We start from the raw sequence: 20,723 nt of genomic DNA on the forward strand, positions 1-20,723 counted from the left end.
AGAATTTTACCAGTTTTGACATAAAGGATCTTAGTTTGGTTTCTCAAATTTTTACACATAATTCTCACATGCCACCCAATATAGTCACCATAATAAAATTGTCTCAGGAAATCACATAATAGAATTTAGGGGACTTTACAGAAAATCATTGTGGCAATAAGGCCTTTCAATATTGGACAAACAATGCTGATGTGCTGTCAAATGTATATGACAAAAATATACAAAATTTAAGAAACCTTGAAACATTTGTTTTAATAGTACATGTATATGCAATGAACATCACTGGAAGAGATTTCAATAAAAAGCATCCTCCTGACACATTTCTTGTCAGCTGCCCTTGTATTTGTCTGTCAGGCAGCTGTCAGTCACATTTTTTGTCAGCTGCCCTTGCATTTGGCTGTTAGGCAGCTGTCAGTCACATAAGTGATCTTAGATCAAATTAGGCCTCTTGTTGAGTGTTTTTGTTACCTGAAACTTAAATAATTGCTATGAGGTTTCTGGTTTTTTTTCAGATAACAAATTTATACATTCTAGACATTCTCCACTATTTGCTACTAAACATGCAAATATTTTGGCACATGGATTGTAATACAATGGATACTATTTTTAAGGGGTTGCCAATATTTGTGGATTTCATTTTTGCTACAAACCAGAAATTTATCAGTGGAATGAATTATCCTTTTATGAAAGTCATAGGGTCTTTTCCCCAATCAATAAAATTCAGTACCTATAAAAATGTCATGATTATTAAAACCATAAAGATGTATATCCATGAAATTTAATAAATTGTCATGGATTTCAGGAGATAATATGTTGACAGCTCTGAGTGTTGCACGGGAGTGTGGGATGGTGGATCTGGAAGAATCCATAATCCTGGTCCAGGCTTATCCTCCCCAGGAAGGGGATATCTACCAGGATGCTCAAATTGAATACATCTACACAAACCATACTGAAAACACTGTCACAGGATCCTTTAATAAATTTGAGGTAAAAATTTATTTTACAGGTTTGAAATATCTACTGTGAAAATTAAGTTCCTGAAGGTGATCCTGACATGTGTATTTTCAATGTAAACAGGTGAATTTAGTTCAGGTTATCATAGAAATTGTTTTAAAATAGATGCATTCATCTAATAATCTATATTGGTCCCTTAATGAGAGAGTTGTATCATGGGATAACAATGATATCAGGGGACCTCGGAGGCCAATTGGTCTAAGGTACATACTTTTACAGACAAGTGACATCTCACCTGTCTGCATTATAATCATTGTTATCCCATGATACAACTCTCTCATTAAGGGACACAATATAGGTTATAGGTTTCAGCTTCTGCCTCAGCCAACATAGGTATGTGAGAAAGCTTGCCTGTAGCCTTTAATGGATAGGTGGTTCTCCTTTTCCACCATCAGATATACTGACTGCCAAGAATATGTGAAAAATATTGAGTAACTAACAGTATATACAAATACAACTACAGTTGTTAGCTTTCCTGGTCATAAGGCTAAATGAGATTATGGAATGATCATGTATCCATTGTTTGTCAGTTTTCACCCATCATGAATCATGTGTCATGTGTCCATCCATCAACAATTGCTTGTTATCACTCTGAACTCCATATTTCTGATACAGTTAAAAAAATTGGACTGTGGGTTTATTATAATCAAATTCACAGTCAAAGTTTGATAAGGAGTGAAATCCATGCACATTAATTCTGTGATCTTGCATATGATTGGTGAACCTTGTCACCATTCTAAAGGCCACATTTCTGATCTGATTTTGATAAAACTTGGAATACATCTTTATATCAATGACGTCTCAGATGTGTTTAGTATTGGGCTATATATACCAGTTATGTGACTGACCTCTGTAAGTCAGATTTCAAACTTGAAATATGGACTTTGATCCTCAAGATCCTAGATGGGTTTGATTGTGGGTAAGATCAAGATCTTAGATGGGTTTGATAGTGGGTGAGATCAAGATCCTAGATGGGTTTGATTGTGGGTGAGATCAAGATCCTAGATGGGTTTGATAGTGGGTGAGATCAAGATCCTAGATGGGTTTGATAGTGGGTGAGACCAAGATCCTAGATTGGTTTGATAGTGGGTGAGATCCATCCTATTACTGAGGTGATCTTGTTTTGGATTACTTGACCTTTTTTACATTTGAGCAAAGATTTCTGATTCAGTTTTAATCAAGTTTGGAATATGCAGTCCTGCTCATGCAATCTTTTTGGAACCCATTGTATCACAGTGTAGGTAGAGAGAGAGAGAGAGAGTGGAGAGAATTAATGGAAAAACTTCACCATCTCTCTGCACGTCCTGATGGAGTTGCAGCAGCATTACATGGAGAAATGCTCTGCACACCACAATTTCTCACAGAGGTGTTGCAGATGACCAGTGCAGAGTAGACATGGTTTCTATCAAATGTTTGTAGTTTACTGTGTATGGCCCTGGCATGCATGCTCTTTGGAGGTTCTTGGAGAGAGAGAGAGAGAGAGAGGTGTCATGATCAGCTGATTATAAACATTGTTTAGTTCTTATAAAGATAATGTAATATATATAATGCCAAATCAAATTTTGGATACTATTAAGATAGTAACAATGCCTTTCAGACTGTATTAATACTACTGTACATATTTTATTTGTAAAAGACTGATCAACATCTTTTGCAATACGTTTTTGCTTTACTTTATTCAAAGAAATCTGAACTAACTTGCACACTGACTTGACAAGACCTTTTTGAGCTTCTTTCAAACAGTGTAAATTTATCCTACATCTAAACGTGAAAAGTAATCCTCTGTGGCATGGATAGTTAAATTCCAGAAGACAACCTTTTCTGTTAAAAATTGTCCCACAAAAACAAACAACAAAACAGAAAACAAAGAATTTACACTTAAATGCAAGCCACATGTTTAGTTTTTAAATTGTAATGAACCAGCCATGAGGCTGAAAATATATATATATATATATATATATATATATATATATATATATATATATATATATATATATATATATATATATAAAATTATAAACTAGTTCAATTCTAACTGCATGTATTCTGTTAGGGACTGGTCATTTAATTTATGGGATGGTATTGTTCTTTCCAATTTGGGTATCTTTTATTCTTTCATTCATCACGGGATAAATTTGTTTCAAATAAAACAAGGAATGTGATAGTGTCATTTTTATACTATGAATCAACATAAGCTTGAGGGTGATAGTGTCATTTTTATACTACAAATCAACATAAGCTTGAGGGTGATAGTGTCCTTTTTATACAACGAATCAACATAAGCTTGAGGGTGATAGTGTCATTTTTATACTACAAATCAACATAAGCTTGAGGGTGATAGTGTCATTTTTATACTACAAATCAACATAAGCTTGAGGGTGATAGTGTCATTTTTATACTACGAATCAACATAAGCTTGAGGGTGTAGTGTCATTTTTATACTACGAATCAACATAAGCTTGAGGGTGTAGTGTCATTTTTATACTATGAATCAACATAAGCTTGAGGGTGTTAGTGTCATTTTTATACTACAAATCAACATAAGCTTGAGGGTGTAGTGTCATTTTTATGCTACAAATCAACATAAGCTTGAGGGTGTAGTGTCATTTTTATACTACAAATCAACATAAGCTTGAGGGTGATAGTGTCATTTTTATACTACGAATCAACATAAGCTTGAGGGTGTAATGCCATTTTTATACTATGAATCAACATAAGCTTGAGGGTGTAGTGTCATTTTTATACTACAAATCAACATAAGCTTGAGGGTGTAGTGTCATTTTTATACTACAAATCAACATAAGCTTGAGGGTGATAGTGTCATTTTTATACTACAAATCAACATAAGCTTGAGGGTGTAGTGTCATTTTTATACTACAAATCAACATAAGCTTGAGGCTTCTGCATGAATTTCCTCATAATGCTTGCATAACTTTTCAGGAGACCCGGATTAAGATGGGAAATTCTCGACACTACTGCTTTGCTGTGACAGGGAAGTCTTGGGAAGTTTTACGACATCACTTCCCTAATATTCTTCCAAGGGTAATGGTATTCCTGGTATTATTAGGATCCGTCATTGAGCCGTGGGAGACCTATAGCAGTCACTTTTCTGTCTGCCCATCAGTTAACCTCTGCCCATTTCTTTACACTTATAATCAGACCCTAGTTAAAATTAAATACAGTAGATTTATTGTTTATTCAACTTGCCCAAGTCTCACATTTGGATGAATTAATATTAACACTCAAGAAGAAACGTTCACTCTTGGTGGGTGCATGATTCATATACACACATGAACACACAGAATGGGCTCTCAAGCAGCATTTTGGAAGCTTCTCTCAGTCTCACTGTTACACTTGTGATAGCAGCATGTCTGCTTAATTGTGTCAGTTAAGCTCTCTTAACACCCTGAAGTTTTGGAGAGATACAAAGGGTAAGAAGACAAAGGCTATTAGGTGCACTTAGGGCTGATTGAATCAACTCTCCATACAGTTAGGGACAGTGAGGAGAAAATTATGGAGTCATGGCAGTGCTACATGTTTTTCAACTGCCCATGTTTCATTAACCCATTTTATCTTGTTTACCAATTTCAACTGCAGTGCCTGATTCCTGAGAAGCAATTCTAAATACATGTGGTAAAATGGATCATCATACAGCAGCAGCTGCTGAAATTGTGACTACCTTCACCATGTTTACTAAAAATGTTATAACAATGTTATTTCTTTTATAAAGTATATAAAACTATATATCTCTGAAAAGGTAATAAAATTTGCAACACAGTGATATATGTTTTGTTATCATTTACCAATGTACATGCTCACAACTGTATTTTGAATTATGACTTGAAAGAAAATTTTTAAAAAAAAAAAAAACTTATAAAGATGTTTAGTGAATCTTTTGTCCATGAAAATTAATTAAATGCTCCTAATATTTTGCAAATATAATAAAGATAATTCAATTTCTAGTATTTTGGTTTAAATTTGAAGTTTCCAGCACTGTTAGTTCAAAAGTTATAATAATTTTACTAAAATTGGACAACATGGCACAAGGAACAATTTGTTTACTTCACATTCTGGAACATGTACTTCAGCTTGCAGTTTCTCATGAAAACTTGTCACAAATTAATCCTAGAAATCTTTCAACGTAATGATTTGTTTCATCAGCAAGTTTTTTCCAGATTAAATCATCCCAAAGTAACTCAAAATAATGTTTTGCATCGGCTTCTCCTGGGTGTTGCTCCTTCTATCAATTTAAATCTTGGCTGCAACCAAAGTGAAAAATCATCCTGGACCCATTTTTCTTGAAAGCTTTCAAAGTCAGCTTCATTCTCCAAATCACTTTTGAAAAGTGCTTGAAGCCATGCATCATCTCTTTCATCAACTTTATTAAATTCTAACCCATTATTTAAGTAAATATTATCATCGGAATCATCCAAATCGTCAACTTCAGTGTCACTACCCTCACTATCAACATCCATGTTTACATCAGAGTTGTTGTCCATCATTTTATCGATTGATTTTCAAGTCAACAATTTCTTTTCCAACTGCGTTTTTTTAAAATTTCACTGTGCATGTGTGCTTTAACCATTTCCTATGTAGGTGAAGAAGTACACATATGTGATGTATAATACGTGTTTCTAGAGACGCTACACACATACATAGTAGAGTAAGACCGTAGTCGTATTCAGGATAAAATGGGATACTATGACTGCAGGCATATTCAGGATAGAATGAGGTATTATGACCGCAGTTGTATTCAGGATAAAAAGGTTTTCTATCATGGAGAAAATGGAATGCATATTGACAACACCAAACTCAAGAAAAGGTGATTTACACAAAAGCATGCAGCATTTATGAACTGATGGTCTTGAAGTCAAGCAGTCTTGGCATGGTTTCACAGATTTAACATGTATTGGTTACAAAAAATTTTATTTGGTGTCAAAAATGTGAGGTCAAAGGAATAAATTATTTTCTTGTTTGGTAATGATGATATTTTTTCATAGAACATTCAGCAAACAACAGAGATTAAAATACTGGTTTTCTCTTTAATTTTAACTAAATTGTTTTTTAATAGCATTCTAAATTAAATATTCCTTCTTGCCAGGATTGAAAAGAACATGATCCCAGTCTAATTACTTAGTCATATTCTGTTATCATTATTTTTATGCAAGGACACCTCCCTTCCAGAATGGTGTTTACAGTGTGTGCAACACAACATCCTTCCCTCTTTAGGGATGCTTAGCTTGGCTTCTTTTGTATATAGATCATCCCTTCCAAAATTACTGCTGCAATTATGACATTTTGCTTTAAAAATTGAACTGCACTTGTACATAATTCTGTCTACCAAAATAATCCTGTTTTGCACTGTATATATAAGATTAAAAGAAATGTTGCCAATGAATTGCGTCACCTTTTATAATGATGGCTTTAAGGTTCTGATTCAAGGCAGTGATGTGCAATAACTTGTTCATTGACATGTATCTCTTTGGTTCTAAATAACTTTTTTAAAAATTGGTTTCTTTCACTTAGTGTGCTTTTATCTATGCAAATTTGACATCTAATGGGTTTTTCCCTTGCATTGTTAGGACTTGATATGGCACCACCCAAGATATTCTTAGCCAAAATAAATCGTCGGTGAAATGATGGTTGCTTATTTCGGACTGCATTACCTTTTAATTGTGTCCAGTGGTTAAAAATTGCCTCGGGGATTTTGTTTATTTTCTCCTAAGATTACTGAAAATCACATCTTTCTAAATATGGCCATGTTGGAGCATTTGGGAGTAAACATATTGTGTTTTTCATATGAGACAGATTATGGCAGGTATGGTAATGCATTAAAAAATTGCTAAGTAATGGCTACCTAGAAACGCCATTCTGAGTCGTTATAGCTTTCAACACTGTTAAGGCACAAAGAATTATTAAATATTGTGATTGAAGATGAGAAATAAGGCAAATAACTAAGTTTATTTTCAAAGATTAGTAAATAAATTATAAATTAACTTAGTCCATTGGAGTGATGCTGAGCTTATCAAAGCTTTGATCACCTCTAATTACCTCAACAAATCATTAATCCAAATATAGTTACAAAGGACTATCAGGTTCTTGATTTAAAGATGAGATTCTAACCAAAATACCAAGGTTATATTCCAAAAAAAAAATAAATTGCAAATTTAATTCAGTAAACTTCTTTGCTAGTTTTATGACTCCATGGTTTTAATATAAGTAACAGAAAACAACTAAACCAACAAGTTTTGTAAAACTTAACAAATAATTAAGTTCTTTAAGTTATAAAAAATAAAATTAAATGTCTGAGATGGTTTTAACACATGATATTTGTCTGCTAATACATTTAATGTCCTTACAGTACACCACACTTCATTGCATTTACCTGTATCGGTCATCTTTGAACCTCTCACAAGTAGTATGGTGAATTATTTTGGTATTTACGTGGATGCTTCATAGCTTTATTAAATTGGTTTTTAAGGTAACACTATAAGGCATAGCTCTCCATGAACTTCTATGTTCAAAACTAAGATAATGGTGCAGAGACATGTTTATATGTTCTGTTCTATGTGTCTTAAAGATATACTGTATTTCATGTATTTTTGTTGTACCTTTTCATTTTTCATACACAATCCAGTTATCAAAATAATAATTATTTAAATGTATCATAATTTTCATACTTATCACTTTGTATTTTTCGAAAAAATCCAATAAAATATTGGACATAAAATTTCTACTAAGATTTACATTTGCAATAAAGATCAAAAATACCATATTGCCATTTTATTTGTACAAAAATTAATAATTGTTGGTGAGAAAATACAAATGATTGTTGCATGAGCTTGGGCGCCCGCAGTATAGGTCAAGGGGGTCACGTGACACCCCCCCAAATCATAATGCAAATACATATATATATTCTGACAAGTTTAATCGTGCAAATGAAGCTGAAAATATGTCACAAGATTCTGTTCAAAATGCTTAGTTAATATCAGCTTTAGTTTCAGACTGCTTACTATACTAACTCTCCTGGCTGTGACTGCGCCCCCCCCCAAAAAAAAAATCCTGCACCTGTCCATGTGCATAAGCTCTCTCATTTTCATTAGAATATCTACTGGAGTTTATTAACAAATGGACAAAGGACTTCACAGACCATACCTTTAAGTTTTATTGTTAATTATTTCTCCTTATTGAGTCTGTTGCTGTAAGAAAATGCCACTTGCATTTTAAAAAAAGTTTGGAAGCTCTTTGACATTTTCTTATCCAACAAAAATTACATCTCAGTACATGCTAAAGTGAAGACCACAGACCACTGGTTAACTAGTCTTATTGTTTCATTATAGTCATACAAACATAAAATATAAAAACTTGTCATTTCCATCGTAATTTTGAAAGTCACGGACTCCATTAAATCAGTTTGTATATATACATGTACTATCTTTTAAGCGCTTGTTTAGTTTTGACTTGGATATAATTAACATTTTATTGCAAATCTATTCATTGATATACCCCACTACTATCTTTATTGGCGAGTTCGAATAACAAGTAATGCATATGATCGCTTGTCCCTATAACATCCTGTATGGACAACGGCTTTAATAGAACATTGACAGAATTTCATTTCCCTAAAGAAAGCCTCATTTCCCTACGGGCAGTCATGCTGATTTGACCTCTTCTGTCCATTCTTGCCCTCAGTCTGGTTTCAGCTGGATAACCAAAGCGTTAAGCATGTTTAATTACCGTGTAAATAACACTGCATAGCCATGTGGTTGTTGTGACAATGTACATCGTAATTAATACAAGAATGAATTGTTGATTTAGTGATGTTTATTGATAATGGAATATAGTAGGGTTGTAATACATGAGGATTATCACAATCATCAGGTAACTGAAAATAGTCCTTTTTCTCTTTGCAAAAGCTAAAAATAAAAACCACCCTGAATAAATACGGTCTTGTACACTGACAAAATTTTGTTTCGTCTCTCTCTCTCACATACGTGCACACACTTATGTGCATTAACTAAAACGTGATTTCAAGTTCTTTATTTTTTATTGCAGTTTGATAATGAGATTATTGTTGCTTTAAAAATACAAGTTGCACATAACTTCTTGACAATGTGGTCTCATTGTTGCATACAATTTACCAATAAATAATACCCATGACTAATACACGTTCAAACCATCTTAATCATCTTGCTAACATTACACAACATAACAGCTACATATTGCTCTAAATGCAGACAAGCTTGCACACTGATACATAATCCTCTCTCTCTCATTTGCTAATAACAACCAAAATCTTTTATTTTTTTTGTAATTAGATTCTTGAGATGAGAGCAGAATGAGATAGAAAATTTACATTTACTTTGTACGTTTGTACCGTTAGGTTGTCGTGTAGCATGTTTTCCATAGAACTTGTTCGGATACAATCCCTTTATTTTTCGTACACGGTAAGTACCACCAAATGATTATTATTTATTTTACTTAAGCTGACATGTCCTCAGTGCAGGAATTTTTGGTTGAGTTAAGTCAACAAAGGGCTCTCTAGTTACACATTGCTGGAAATCTATAAGATACAGACAGAGCCCTGGTACCTATGTCACCAACACAGGATTTCTCATTGCTGGTGATACCTTTAGGCCTTGCCTACCTAGGATTCCACTCTACAGCTCTTGAAGATAAACTGAGTGAATGAACAGAGCAAAGTATCCTTTCACTCCACTGATATATGGACCAGACACGTTGATCAAACATCCCATCAGCTACAAACATTCCAAGAGACCCATTCAAAGCCACCACCTTGCAAGAAGTAAACAACCTTCAGAAAAGAGAAGTAGAAATAGTTGAAAGTAATAAATTCCCCAGGATTCTATTCCTGACTTTTCTTGGTCCCCAAGACAAATGGCACTCTGCACCCTGTCATCGACTTTAGCACTCTCAATCAATTCTTTCCTTCATTCATGATGGAAACACCATGGCACATTTTGATTGCTGCTTAAGAGGGATACTTCGCAGACAGCATGAAGTTAAAAGACACATATCTTCATATCCCTATTCACAAGACTTCCAGGAAGATTAAGTGATTCACCGACAATGACATCACTTATCAGTTCCAAGGACTCCCATTTGGACTTGACATCAGTCCCTGGGACTTCACTCGTATGATGAACTATGTTAAGGTTGATGTCTGGACCATCTAAAGATGGCGGCATCAAGTTACGTGGATGACATTCTGCAAAAACATCAGGTGAGATATATATTAAAACATGATGTAATGCCCCTTGTTACACTGCTTAAATTCTGGGTTTCCTCATCAACAAGGACAAATCCGACCTAGTACCATCTCAACAACTTGTTGATCTAGGTATGGAATTCAATACACAGGTAAACAGAGTACATCTCCCTCAGGACATTGAAAATCAGGAGCACAGTGGCTTAGTTACTCTTGAGGGAATCTGTCTCCGCATGGGAATTCCTTTGCCTTCTAGGCTTGCTCAATGCAGCAACTGACCCCATCATCCTAGGTAGCCTTGTGTCCATTACAGATGATTCCTTTATTGTAATGAGAACCCAAAGATTTGCCTACAGGACCAACCTCTTCCCATTTTGCATAAATATGTGGTACCATCATCAGACTTGGAGTGACCTAACTTGTCTCACAGTAGGTACACCTTGGCAAGTACAACTGCCAGTGATCGTGGTCTGTGCGGATGCAAGTACAAAAGGCTGGTGGGGGGCTTCTACTACCATCTTTTCAGGAAGCCAGTGGAGTTCGGTTTCCTCAGGACTGGCATGTACATATAAATATCCTTGAGATTAAGGCCATTTCAAAAGTCTTTCACTGGTGGCAGCAATGTTTAGCTGGCAAGGGAGTCCTCCTTCTATCTGACATCTCAACAGTGGTAACTTATCTCAAATAGCATGGTGGAACCAAGTTCCCAGTCACTTGTGGACTTTATAAATGGTTATCATCAGCAACAAATCCATGTCTAAGTTTGTCATATTTCTGGATATCTAGATGTAATAGTAGATTCTTTGTCCTGGGACAATCAGCTTATCCAGATGGAATGGTCTCTCCAACCCTCAGGTTTCACTCAGATATGCACCCAATGGTACCAACCATTTGTGGACCTGTTTGTGACAAGGTGGAATACGAAGCTGTCAACTTTTTTCATAACAGACCCAGATTGCAAAGCTTGATCAGTCAATGTGCTATCTACAGATTGGAATGGCCAGGGAGTATACACCTACCATCCAAAGGTGATATAAAAGCGAAAGAATCAGAGTGTTGCCTCATCCTCATTGTCTCGCTCAGATGGGATAAGTCATGGATCAATGACCTTATCAATCTTACAATGGAAATTCCAAGGCACATAATAATAATAATAATAATAATAATAATAATGAGGACTTTGTATAGCGCCTAATCTTTAGAAGCTTTAAGCGCTTTACAACATTAGACAACACCTATAACCCTATAACGTAAAAAACATATATAATGATATGATTACAAAAAACAAACACAATGAAATTAGAAAACATAAAAAACATGCTGAAAATATTTAAGGTAGGAAACATTATTAGGTCTTTAAGTTTGTTCTTGCAGTCGAAATAAGTGAGTTTCAAGAACACTCTTGAATGGGATCACTGTGTCTTTGTGTCTCAGTTCAGTGGGGAATTCATTCCACATGCCTGGGCCCTGGCATGCAAAAGAACTTTGTCCATATGAATTTGTTTTCATAGTGGGAATAATGAGTATACAATTGTCAGAAGAGGAGCATAAGTATCTTGCTGGTGTGTACACATGGGTGAGGTCGGATAGGTATGTTGGACTGGAGTCCATCAGTGAAACGTAGCACAGAGAACAAATTTTATGTTTAATTCTGGATCGAATGGATAGCCAGTGCAGGGTACACAGCAGCAGGGAGGTGTGCTCTGATCATGGTACTCTAAGTATGATCCGAACAGCTGTGTTTTGAACTTTTTGAAGTTTCTGGAGTAGATATTGAGATGAACCAGACAGAATTGAGTTACAATAGTCCAGTCTTGAAAGTACTAATGAACACACAAGTGTTTTAGTGGCATCAACTGAAAGATATCTGTGAATGGAGCTGATGCATCTCAGCTCAAGATATGCAGCTGCATATGTTCATGACATCTTGGTGCAGTGTGAGAGTACTGTCCAGAGTAACACCTAAGTTTTGTACTGACTGTGTGAATTTAATGTTGGTGTTGCTGATATTTATTGTTTGAGGTAAAGGATGTGAATGAGAAAGTCTTTGTGTTGTGATCAGAATGGCCTCAGTTTTATCATCATTCATCTGCAGCTTGTTACATGTCATCCATGATTTTACATCAGAAATGCACCTCTCTACACCTTGGATGATAGCATCAACTTAAGTTGGGTGGCATCAATGTACAAGTGGTGAGACACTGGATGATGAGTTATGACCCTTGAGAGTGGCTGAATGTATAGAATTAAGAGAGCAGGACCAAGAACAGACCCCTGTAGAACACCACTACATAGATTAACTGGGCTGGAGTGTATTCCATTTGCAGATACAATTTGTGTCCTGTTGACCAAGTACGACTTGAACCACAGTAAGGCTGTATCATGAATGCCAAATGCATGCTGGACACAGTGAAGTAATTTATCATGGTCTGTTGTGTCAAATGCTGCAGACAAATCAAGGAGGGTGAGGACTGTAATCTTTCCGCTATCCAAAGCAGAGAGAATGTCATTAACTACTTTCAGAAGAGTAGTTTCAGTACTGTGGCAAGAGCGATATGCAGATTGTACATTGCTAAAAAGACTATTTGAATTCAGATGAGATAGAAGCTGGGATACAAGGACCTTTTCTAAGATTTTTTATATGAATGGGAGATTAGAAACTGGGCAGTAGTTCTTTAAATCGTTATGGTCTAGTGTTGGTTTCTTCAGCAGAGGCTTTACAATGGCAGTTTTGAAAAATGATGGGAATTCCCCGGATGAGAGAGAGGTATTAATAACATCAGTTAGTGAAGGCAATACTGGATCTAAGCACTCAAGCAGCAGTAATGTTGGGATTGGATCAAGTTCACATGACTTTCGTGCACTCTTCATCAAAATTGTACATATGAAATCCATAGAGACAGGTTCAAATGCTGCTAATGGTTGCCACTCAAATTCTGTATCCCAACTGTTTGGTGACGACGAGTCAATTGAAATTGTCGTGTCAAGCTTATCTCTAATGGTTTGTACATTGTCATGGAAGAAATTTGCAAACATGTCCGGAAGGTCGACTGGAGAGAAGGTAGTTGGAAGTGGCGTACATTTGTTCCTTGACATTAGCTTGTTAGTAATCTTGAAGAGCTCTTTGCAGCTGGAACTTTTCATGTTAGAGAATTTCCATCATCTACTCAAACAACCATGATGGCAGTTGTTTCACACCCAACCCAAGCCTACTGAACTGGAATGTCTGAATAAAACAGGCCCTCAGAAAATGTGATGTGATTTGGATTTTTAACATAGCCCCTGAGAAAATAAACAGTTCTGTCAACCAGTCATGGGAGAATCACTCTTGCAAGAAGGCCATCAACTCTGAATGCATACAAAGGCCAATGGAAATTTTTTTACACATTGGTGTACACAAAAACACATTATATTACTAACGGCATCTATAACTGAAATAGCAAACTTCCTCCTCTGGTTCTTCAATGAGAAAAGGTTAGCATCCAACACAATCAAAGGTTACTGCTTCATGATCGCTAACACCTTTCATCATCATGAAGGAGAGAGGATTGGACATACCAAAGAGTGACTTACCCTATCTCATTTCCAGCTTTGATTATACACGGCCAAAAACTGTTGGCACTGTGCCCAAAGTGGAATCTATCATGGGTACTAATCTGGTGGAGAAAAACCAATCTGAACTGCTTTCAAGAGCACCTTTGGCTCACTTTTCATTCAAGACCTACTTCCTAATTGTATTAGTGATGGCAGGCAGAATCAGTGAAATGCATGCCCTAGCAGGGGACCCAAATTACAACAAGACTGGTCAGTTTCACTTATGTTGGTTCCTTCTTTCATTGCCGGGAACAGGCTTCTGTCCATGGGTAACCCATCCTTTGAATTGAAATCACTGTTTGGACACTTCCACTCAAGGCTACATATTGGATCCAGTATGAGCCTTGAAGTGGTATCTTAAAAGATTGAGCCATTGCATCGTGCCTATTTTTGGCTCCTAAACAAGGGCAGGATGATACAACTGTGCAGGATTCAGTAACATATTCAAAGAAGAAACTAATTTTTTCTAGTAAAGTATGTTTCTTTGCAAATACTTACCAAGTCATAATACACATATACCTTCTAAGACTCCCCACAGTTACATTTATAAAGAGAGTATGCCTTACATTCCAGTAGTAACTGAGATATTCATGGTTTGCCATCAATTCCTATATCAAGCAGAAATCACTGACCAACCACTACCTAGGTGGGCAGGTTACTTGAAGCTCTTTTTAGCTAAAGGTTCTATCTGGAAGGTCTGGATTTGTGAGGTAGTAGTAGTTCTAAGGTATTGGGTAAGTATTTGCAAAGAAACATACTTCGCTTAAAGAAATTAGTTTTTTTTCAGAATAATGCTTTTTCCATCAGTATTACATCACACAACAAATTCTTGTAACTATCATAGCTTAGGAATCAATGAACATATTTTGATGCAAATTTTGGTGTGTTCATTTTCTCATGAGTCCTAAATATGAGTGTGAGATTTTATTCCATAAACTCTATTTTGACCAAAGTTATGGCCTTTGAAAAATAGCTTAATACCTTGACATGGGATGTTGCTTCCAGCTGTTATTGTAATACTAATTTTTTTGAGGTGAATTACCTATTACCTTTACATATGCCTTTGAAATGTTGCAATTTTTCATGTTAACTATTGACAGTTATTTCTATTTTCCAAATATGTTAAGTTTCCATTCTAGGAGAAATTTGTAACCACCATACCATGGAACATATTCTGATGTAGTTTGGTGTGTACATTGTCTCTATTAGGGATAGAGTTATGTCAATTGAGAATTAATAACAAATGGGATGTTGCTTATAAACCACATAGCGAATAAGAAAAAAGAAGTCAGTGCAATTAGTACAAACATTGTCTCATTAATTGAAATATCAATATGGGTTTCGTCTTGTTTAGAAAAGTTAGGCAACCAGAGCTCTTATTCTCCTGACTTTGATTTCTGTAAATTTGTTGAATTTCAATGAAGTTTGGCACATGACTTTAAATTAAGACAGTCTTGTGTGAGTTTGATTTGTATTACTCAATATTATCATTTACAGGAGTTAACTAAGATTCACTGAATTTCAGTCATTACATTTGTCATGCTGCTTGATATCGATGAGACCTTGAAGGAATTCCGTTTCAATCTTCCACATTGTTATTTGGTTTATTTGAGTTATGGCCCCTGATTACCATCCTAACTTTGCTTTCCATAGCATAACTTTATTACGGATTATTGTACTTCATTCAAAGTTATCTTGCACTTGTATATTGTTGAAACTTGGAATGATTTGGATTTACAGTATTTCACATCATTTAGAAGACATATGGCCCTTGAACTTGGATTCAACAACAATACATTTTTCTGTTTATGGTCATGCTGAACAAATTGTAGAGAAATGGCCCTTTGCAATGCACCCATCACTACTAGCTCTAGATTTCAGTATATGAAAAAATGTGCTTGGCTTTTTGATTACCAGCTATTTCCATTTTGCTTGCTCCATGAGTGGTAAATATCCCTGCATCTTTTTGTATAATTTTTACATTTTGATTTCCTGCACAATGTGTAGGTTTAATATATTAAAACTAATTACTCTTCAAAAAGTAAGTTTGTTTTCTAAATTTTTCATGGAAATTAGGAAATATATCATCATTTTGTTTGGGTATTTCTTTTCATTATCTTCAGTTTTATGTGACATTGTCTTTCTTTGTTTCAGATTGTATGCAAGGGAACAGTGTTTGCTCGCATGTCACCTGATCAGAAGGCACAGCTTGTAGAACATCTGCAGGATATTGGGTCAGTGGTTTTACTTAGATTATCCAGAATTTAAACAGAGTTTCATTAATCCTGTCATACTCTTGCGAAAAACTAAAGTTTTGCTTCATCAAAATCATCAGGTACAGTAATACATACCAGCATCCTTTATAGAGATCTAAACTTGGATGAATTGTTGTCAGATATTTACAGTACTTCATGTCTAGTAGTTCGATAATCATTTCATAATGAAATAATGTCAGTCACTATAAGCAAGGTAGTGCCTTTATAACAATGACATGATCATTCTATATACATGAGCTTTGTGTCACAGAAGTCAAAGAACCCTGTAAACAAAACAGTGAAGGAAACAATTAGTACCTACAGGACTAACCTTTTCTTTTTTTTACTTTTGGGCCTATGATTATGTTCAAGACAAATCTATTGTTCATATAGCTTGAACAAAATTCCATCATTTTAACTGAAAAAACAAACAATTACCATATTTTTTTAAGAATCATAAAAATATCCCAGCTTAAAAGGAAATCACAGACCACCCCCATTAAAATTAAATTAATAAACTGACATAATATATGCTCCATTTGATATTTTAGAATCTGCACCTAAAGCTTGTGTGAATTCATCTTAGTAGTAATTCACATTGCAGTCTCTAGCTCTTTAACTACCATGAATATACAAATGTTAATTCATCTTTATAAAGCCTACATTATGTCCCACCTTTATTCCTTACATCTAAATCTAGTCTCAGTTAGCAGTATACTAATTAACTTATTTCTTTTTAATTTCTTTGGACATGAGCTGCTTGATATATATTCCAATTTATCTTTGTTTCATATGATAATGTTAATTTATGTTAATATACCATTAAGTATATAGGTGTTATGTGTGTTGATTCTCATGATAATAGATCATGGGTGCACAACCTGTGGCCTGTGGGCAGGATCCGGCCCACGAACATGTTCTGTCTGGCCCTCAGGACAAATTAAAACAAAATAGAAATCTGACCTGTGAACAGTAACTATTAATGAAATTAGTGTTTGTGACCCTAGAGTGGTCTTAGAAAATGCAATCTGGCCCTTTGGCAGAAAAAGGATGTGCACCCCTATTATAGATTATAAGAGTCATTTAGTAAATAACATTTTTAATACTAATTTTCTTTATGATCAAAGCTTGGTATTTTAAGATGAAGTCATTCTTTTAAATACAGTACATAGCTTCAAGGTATTGCAGCTGTACTAATCCAAGGAAACATGTTGATTTGATTTGACTTCCTTGTAAGGGTTTTCTAGAAAAACCAGAATGACCTAGTTTCTGATTGGTTGGCTCTTAAAGTATTTGATCTTGTTGACAGGCTTAGATTGTTCCAGAAGGAATATCTCAACTCTAATCCATTTCTGTTATTGTGTCTTTGTTTTCTATATAAGAGATGATTTACCAAAAATTAGCTCTTCCTAGCATAAACATAGCTGTATTGGAATTACTCTGAATTCATTTATAGACAGTTTGGATTATATCATTGTGATTCAGCAAAGACCTGCCTACTTCTACACATTTTGACTCTCAGGTATGCAGCTATGCATTTGTGTACTAAAACATCATTTAGAATAATACTGGAATAATCTAGGTTTGCTCAGCTCAACAAACTGTTAAAGTGCAAAACCTAATTTAGGTTATTTCTGGTTGACTTTAACTTCCAGTTCTTGTGGCTTCTCAGTTCATTGCAGGGTTCCCATGCTACCAGGAAATCGGGAAAATGTCGGGAGAAATGATCCTTTTTTCCCCGACTGTGAAAAGTCCTTGAATATTGCAAATATTGACAAGAGTCGGGAAGAACCTGGGAATTTTCTACACAACATGACGCCCAAAACAATCACATAATTGAGTCGTAACTGAACTGATCATGAATTTAATTTATCGATTTCTAACCAGAATATTGGAAGGTTGCAGTAGGGATCATTTGGGTGCATGCCATAAATATATTTTTTGAAACAATCCAAGTGCTCAGTGGATTAGATTCATCTAGTAGCCTTTTAGTTTCCCAGACAGCTCAATATCCGTATTTTTGTTTTTATGGAAGGTATGAAAACCAGTCTAGCATCACAAGAGGCTGACATGGTGGCGTTAAAGCATAGCCCCTTAGCGGATGGGCTAGCAAACTTAAACGTTAAATTGAGTTATACCTGCATGAAATCGATATGAAAATTATTTATTTTCTCAGAAATTGCGAGAGCATTAAAATCATTATGTCTTTAATCTGCTGAAAGATGATGAAACTAATGCATTGATGAAATTAGAGCTAGTACTAGCGAATTTGATAGCATGTCGCACGAACACACAGAATCTCACAACTGTCATTTTTGAATATTGTAGAAAAAATATTAAATGAAAGCGATATGACTGAAAAATTGTTAAAGCTATGTTAAAAATCCAATCCACACACACACAAGCACTTAAATTTTGTACAACAACATTAAAAGGGAGTTTATTATTGATATCATGTGACTATTGGACATCCGATGTCGTTGTTTGAGATTTGTGAAGTAATGTGTCTATAAATGCAAATGGCAAGTCCCAGGTCAGGTTTCATCTATGCTGAGTTTCTTCTAGTCTGTCAGCGGGTTAATGACATAATGATTATAATACTTGCCATTTTTGAGAAAATATAATAATTTTCCTGTTGATTTCATGCAGGTATAAGTCGATATAACCTAGCTTAAATTTGCTAGGCCCACTGTTAAGCTATCTTATGGTGGTGGCAGATTCCAAATTTGATATGTAATTGCTATGAACCCACCCTCCATCCAAAATGTCCAAATCTGAAAAACTGGGTTGGAATATTCGGCGGAAACCCAGATTAGAAAACTTTAAAATCTCTGAGCTGAACTTTGGTGCAAAACTATTACACAGTGACATGTAACTTGAAGCATTGGTTTCAGATCTTAAATAGAAATAAGGAGAAAAGGGAAATTTTTATCCCTTTTATTATATATTAAGAAACAATAATAGCCCATGTATCAGTACAGGTTTGGGGACTGGTTTATTGAACTACAAGAAGACAAGTTGATTTTACAGAAAATTCAGTCCTTGTTTATACAGCAATGTATAATTTTGAAGGTCTTTTGTCAAAATGTCTTTAAATGATGGAATTTTTAACCAAATTGTTTTAAGGAGTTTCGGTTGGTTCAAAAATCTCATTTGGGATTTTATTGGCACACATAAATTCAGGTTTAAACTTTTTTCCTAACAAGATAAGATTCTTAAACTTTGCATTTATTGTTTTTTTTTCATACTGTGATAGGAAATGTTTACTTTGTATAACATGCACACATATTGCTCTAGAACTGGAATTAAAGGTTTGAAAGGAAACAAAATAAGTTATGCTCATTATGTTGTTTCCATGTAACATAATGCAGGTCAACAAAATAAAGTTAGAATTTGTATTCTGTACATTGAAATGACTTTAAATACCAATTTATAGGAATATAGTCAAATTTGTTTCGTGTGACTCATTTTGTGGTTTTGTACATAATCATCTTTTCAGACATATATGTTTTGGAGAGTTTTGAAAGAGAAACATCTTCAGATTTGGAAAATGCCTGTTTTAAAATCCAAAATGTTCTTTAATTACATTCAGTAATGGTCATATGTTAACCTTGAAAAAAATTAATTTCTTCCTGGAAAAAACCTGGAAAAGACCCGGAAATTTATATTTAGAAAAGCGTGGGAACCATGTCATTGGAGTCAGAGCTTCAGTCTCTGTTTCATCCAAGAATATCATTATTTTGACCATCTTTGCTCTACTTATGGATAGCAGTCTGCCAAAACAATGAGTGATGTTGGTTATTCAGACATTAAATAAAGGCCTACAGTGATGAATGACCATGTTTAAAGGAATCAAAACTCCAATCTTACTTTCACTGCATGAAGATATGCAATACCAGTATGTGGTATCCTTTGTTTTCCTCACAGTAACTGTTACATTTAGGCTCTTACAAAATGCAACAAGAAAAGAGTGAAGACAACCAGCTTTAAAAAATTTATCAAATAATTTATTTCCCTAGAAAAACAAGGTAAAAATGAAAAAAAGAACTTGTGGTTTTACAAATCAAATCCAAAAATAATGCAAGAATTAAAAAATGGAAGTCCTAATAATAAAATGTCCTAATGAAACTGAGTTTGAACCCAATGAAATCCAAAATGGAAGGCGATGATGTATGCTATGGTAAGCATTGTACTAATGTGTCAACAGTACTTTGTTGAATCACAGAAAATAATTTTCCAATGTTTGAATTTTATGTAAATTTTGATAACTGTCCTTGTCCAAGAATTAATTTAGGGAAAAATAATCTCTTGGAATCCAAATAATTTGAAGAAAACAAAATAATTAGCCCAAAAAACTGGTCACAACATAAAACACTTGGACTTCTCCAGTTTTAAGGCACAGAATGACTATTCTTTCTCAAAACATTAATATTAAGTCTTAGTAAGATGCAAAACAGATACCTGGATGTGGGTCAGTCCTCTGGAAAAACCTAATTGATACATGTTATTTGTCATGTATTGCAAGTATGGCCTCGAATTCACTTTATAAATCTTACTGTGAGAAAGAATTTTTAAAAAAATAATAAAAGTTTGTTTACTTCAACTCTTAGTGCTTCTGAATCAAGGTCAGG

At 34.8% G+C, this 20,723-nt stretch overlaps 1 protein-coding gene across 1 annotated transcript in view; it reads left to right on the plus strand.

The window, feature by feature from the left end:
- The window catches only part of LOC149781389 (polyamine-transporting ATPase 13A3-like), a 409,406-nt gene that overhangs the window by 300,697 nt on the left and 87,986 nt on the right, over nucleotides 1-20,723 (plus strand). The window contains exons 22-24 of the mRNA XM_089935483.1: nucleotides 803-987; nucleotides 3,955-4,056; nucleotides 15,992-16,071. Of these exons, the coding sequence (XP_089791609.1) occupies nucleotides 803-987; nucleotides 3,955-4,056; nucleotides 15,992-16,071 (367 nt within the window). The remainder of the gene's footprint in view (nucleotides 1-802; nucleotides 988-3,954; nucleotides 4,057-15,991; nucleotides 16,072-20,723) is intronic.

Source organism: Sinohyriopsis cumingii, chromosome 15 (assembly GCF_028554795.1).
Source record: "Sinohyriopsis cumingii isolate HCF-2022 chromosome 15, ASM2855479v2, whole genome shotgun sequence".
NCBI lineage: Eukaryota > Metazoa > Mollusca > Bivalvia > Unionida > Unionidae > Sinohyriopsis > Sinohyriopsis cumingii.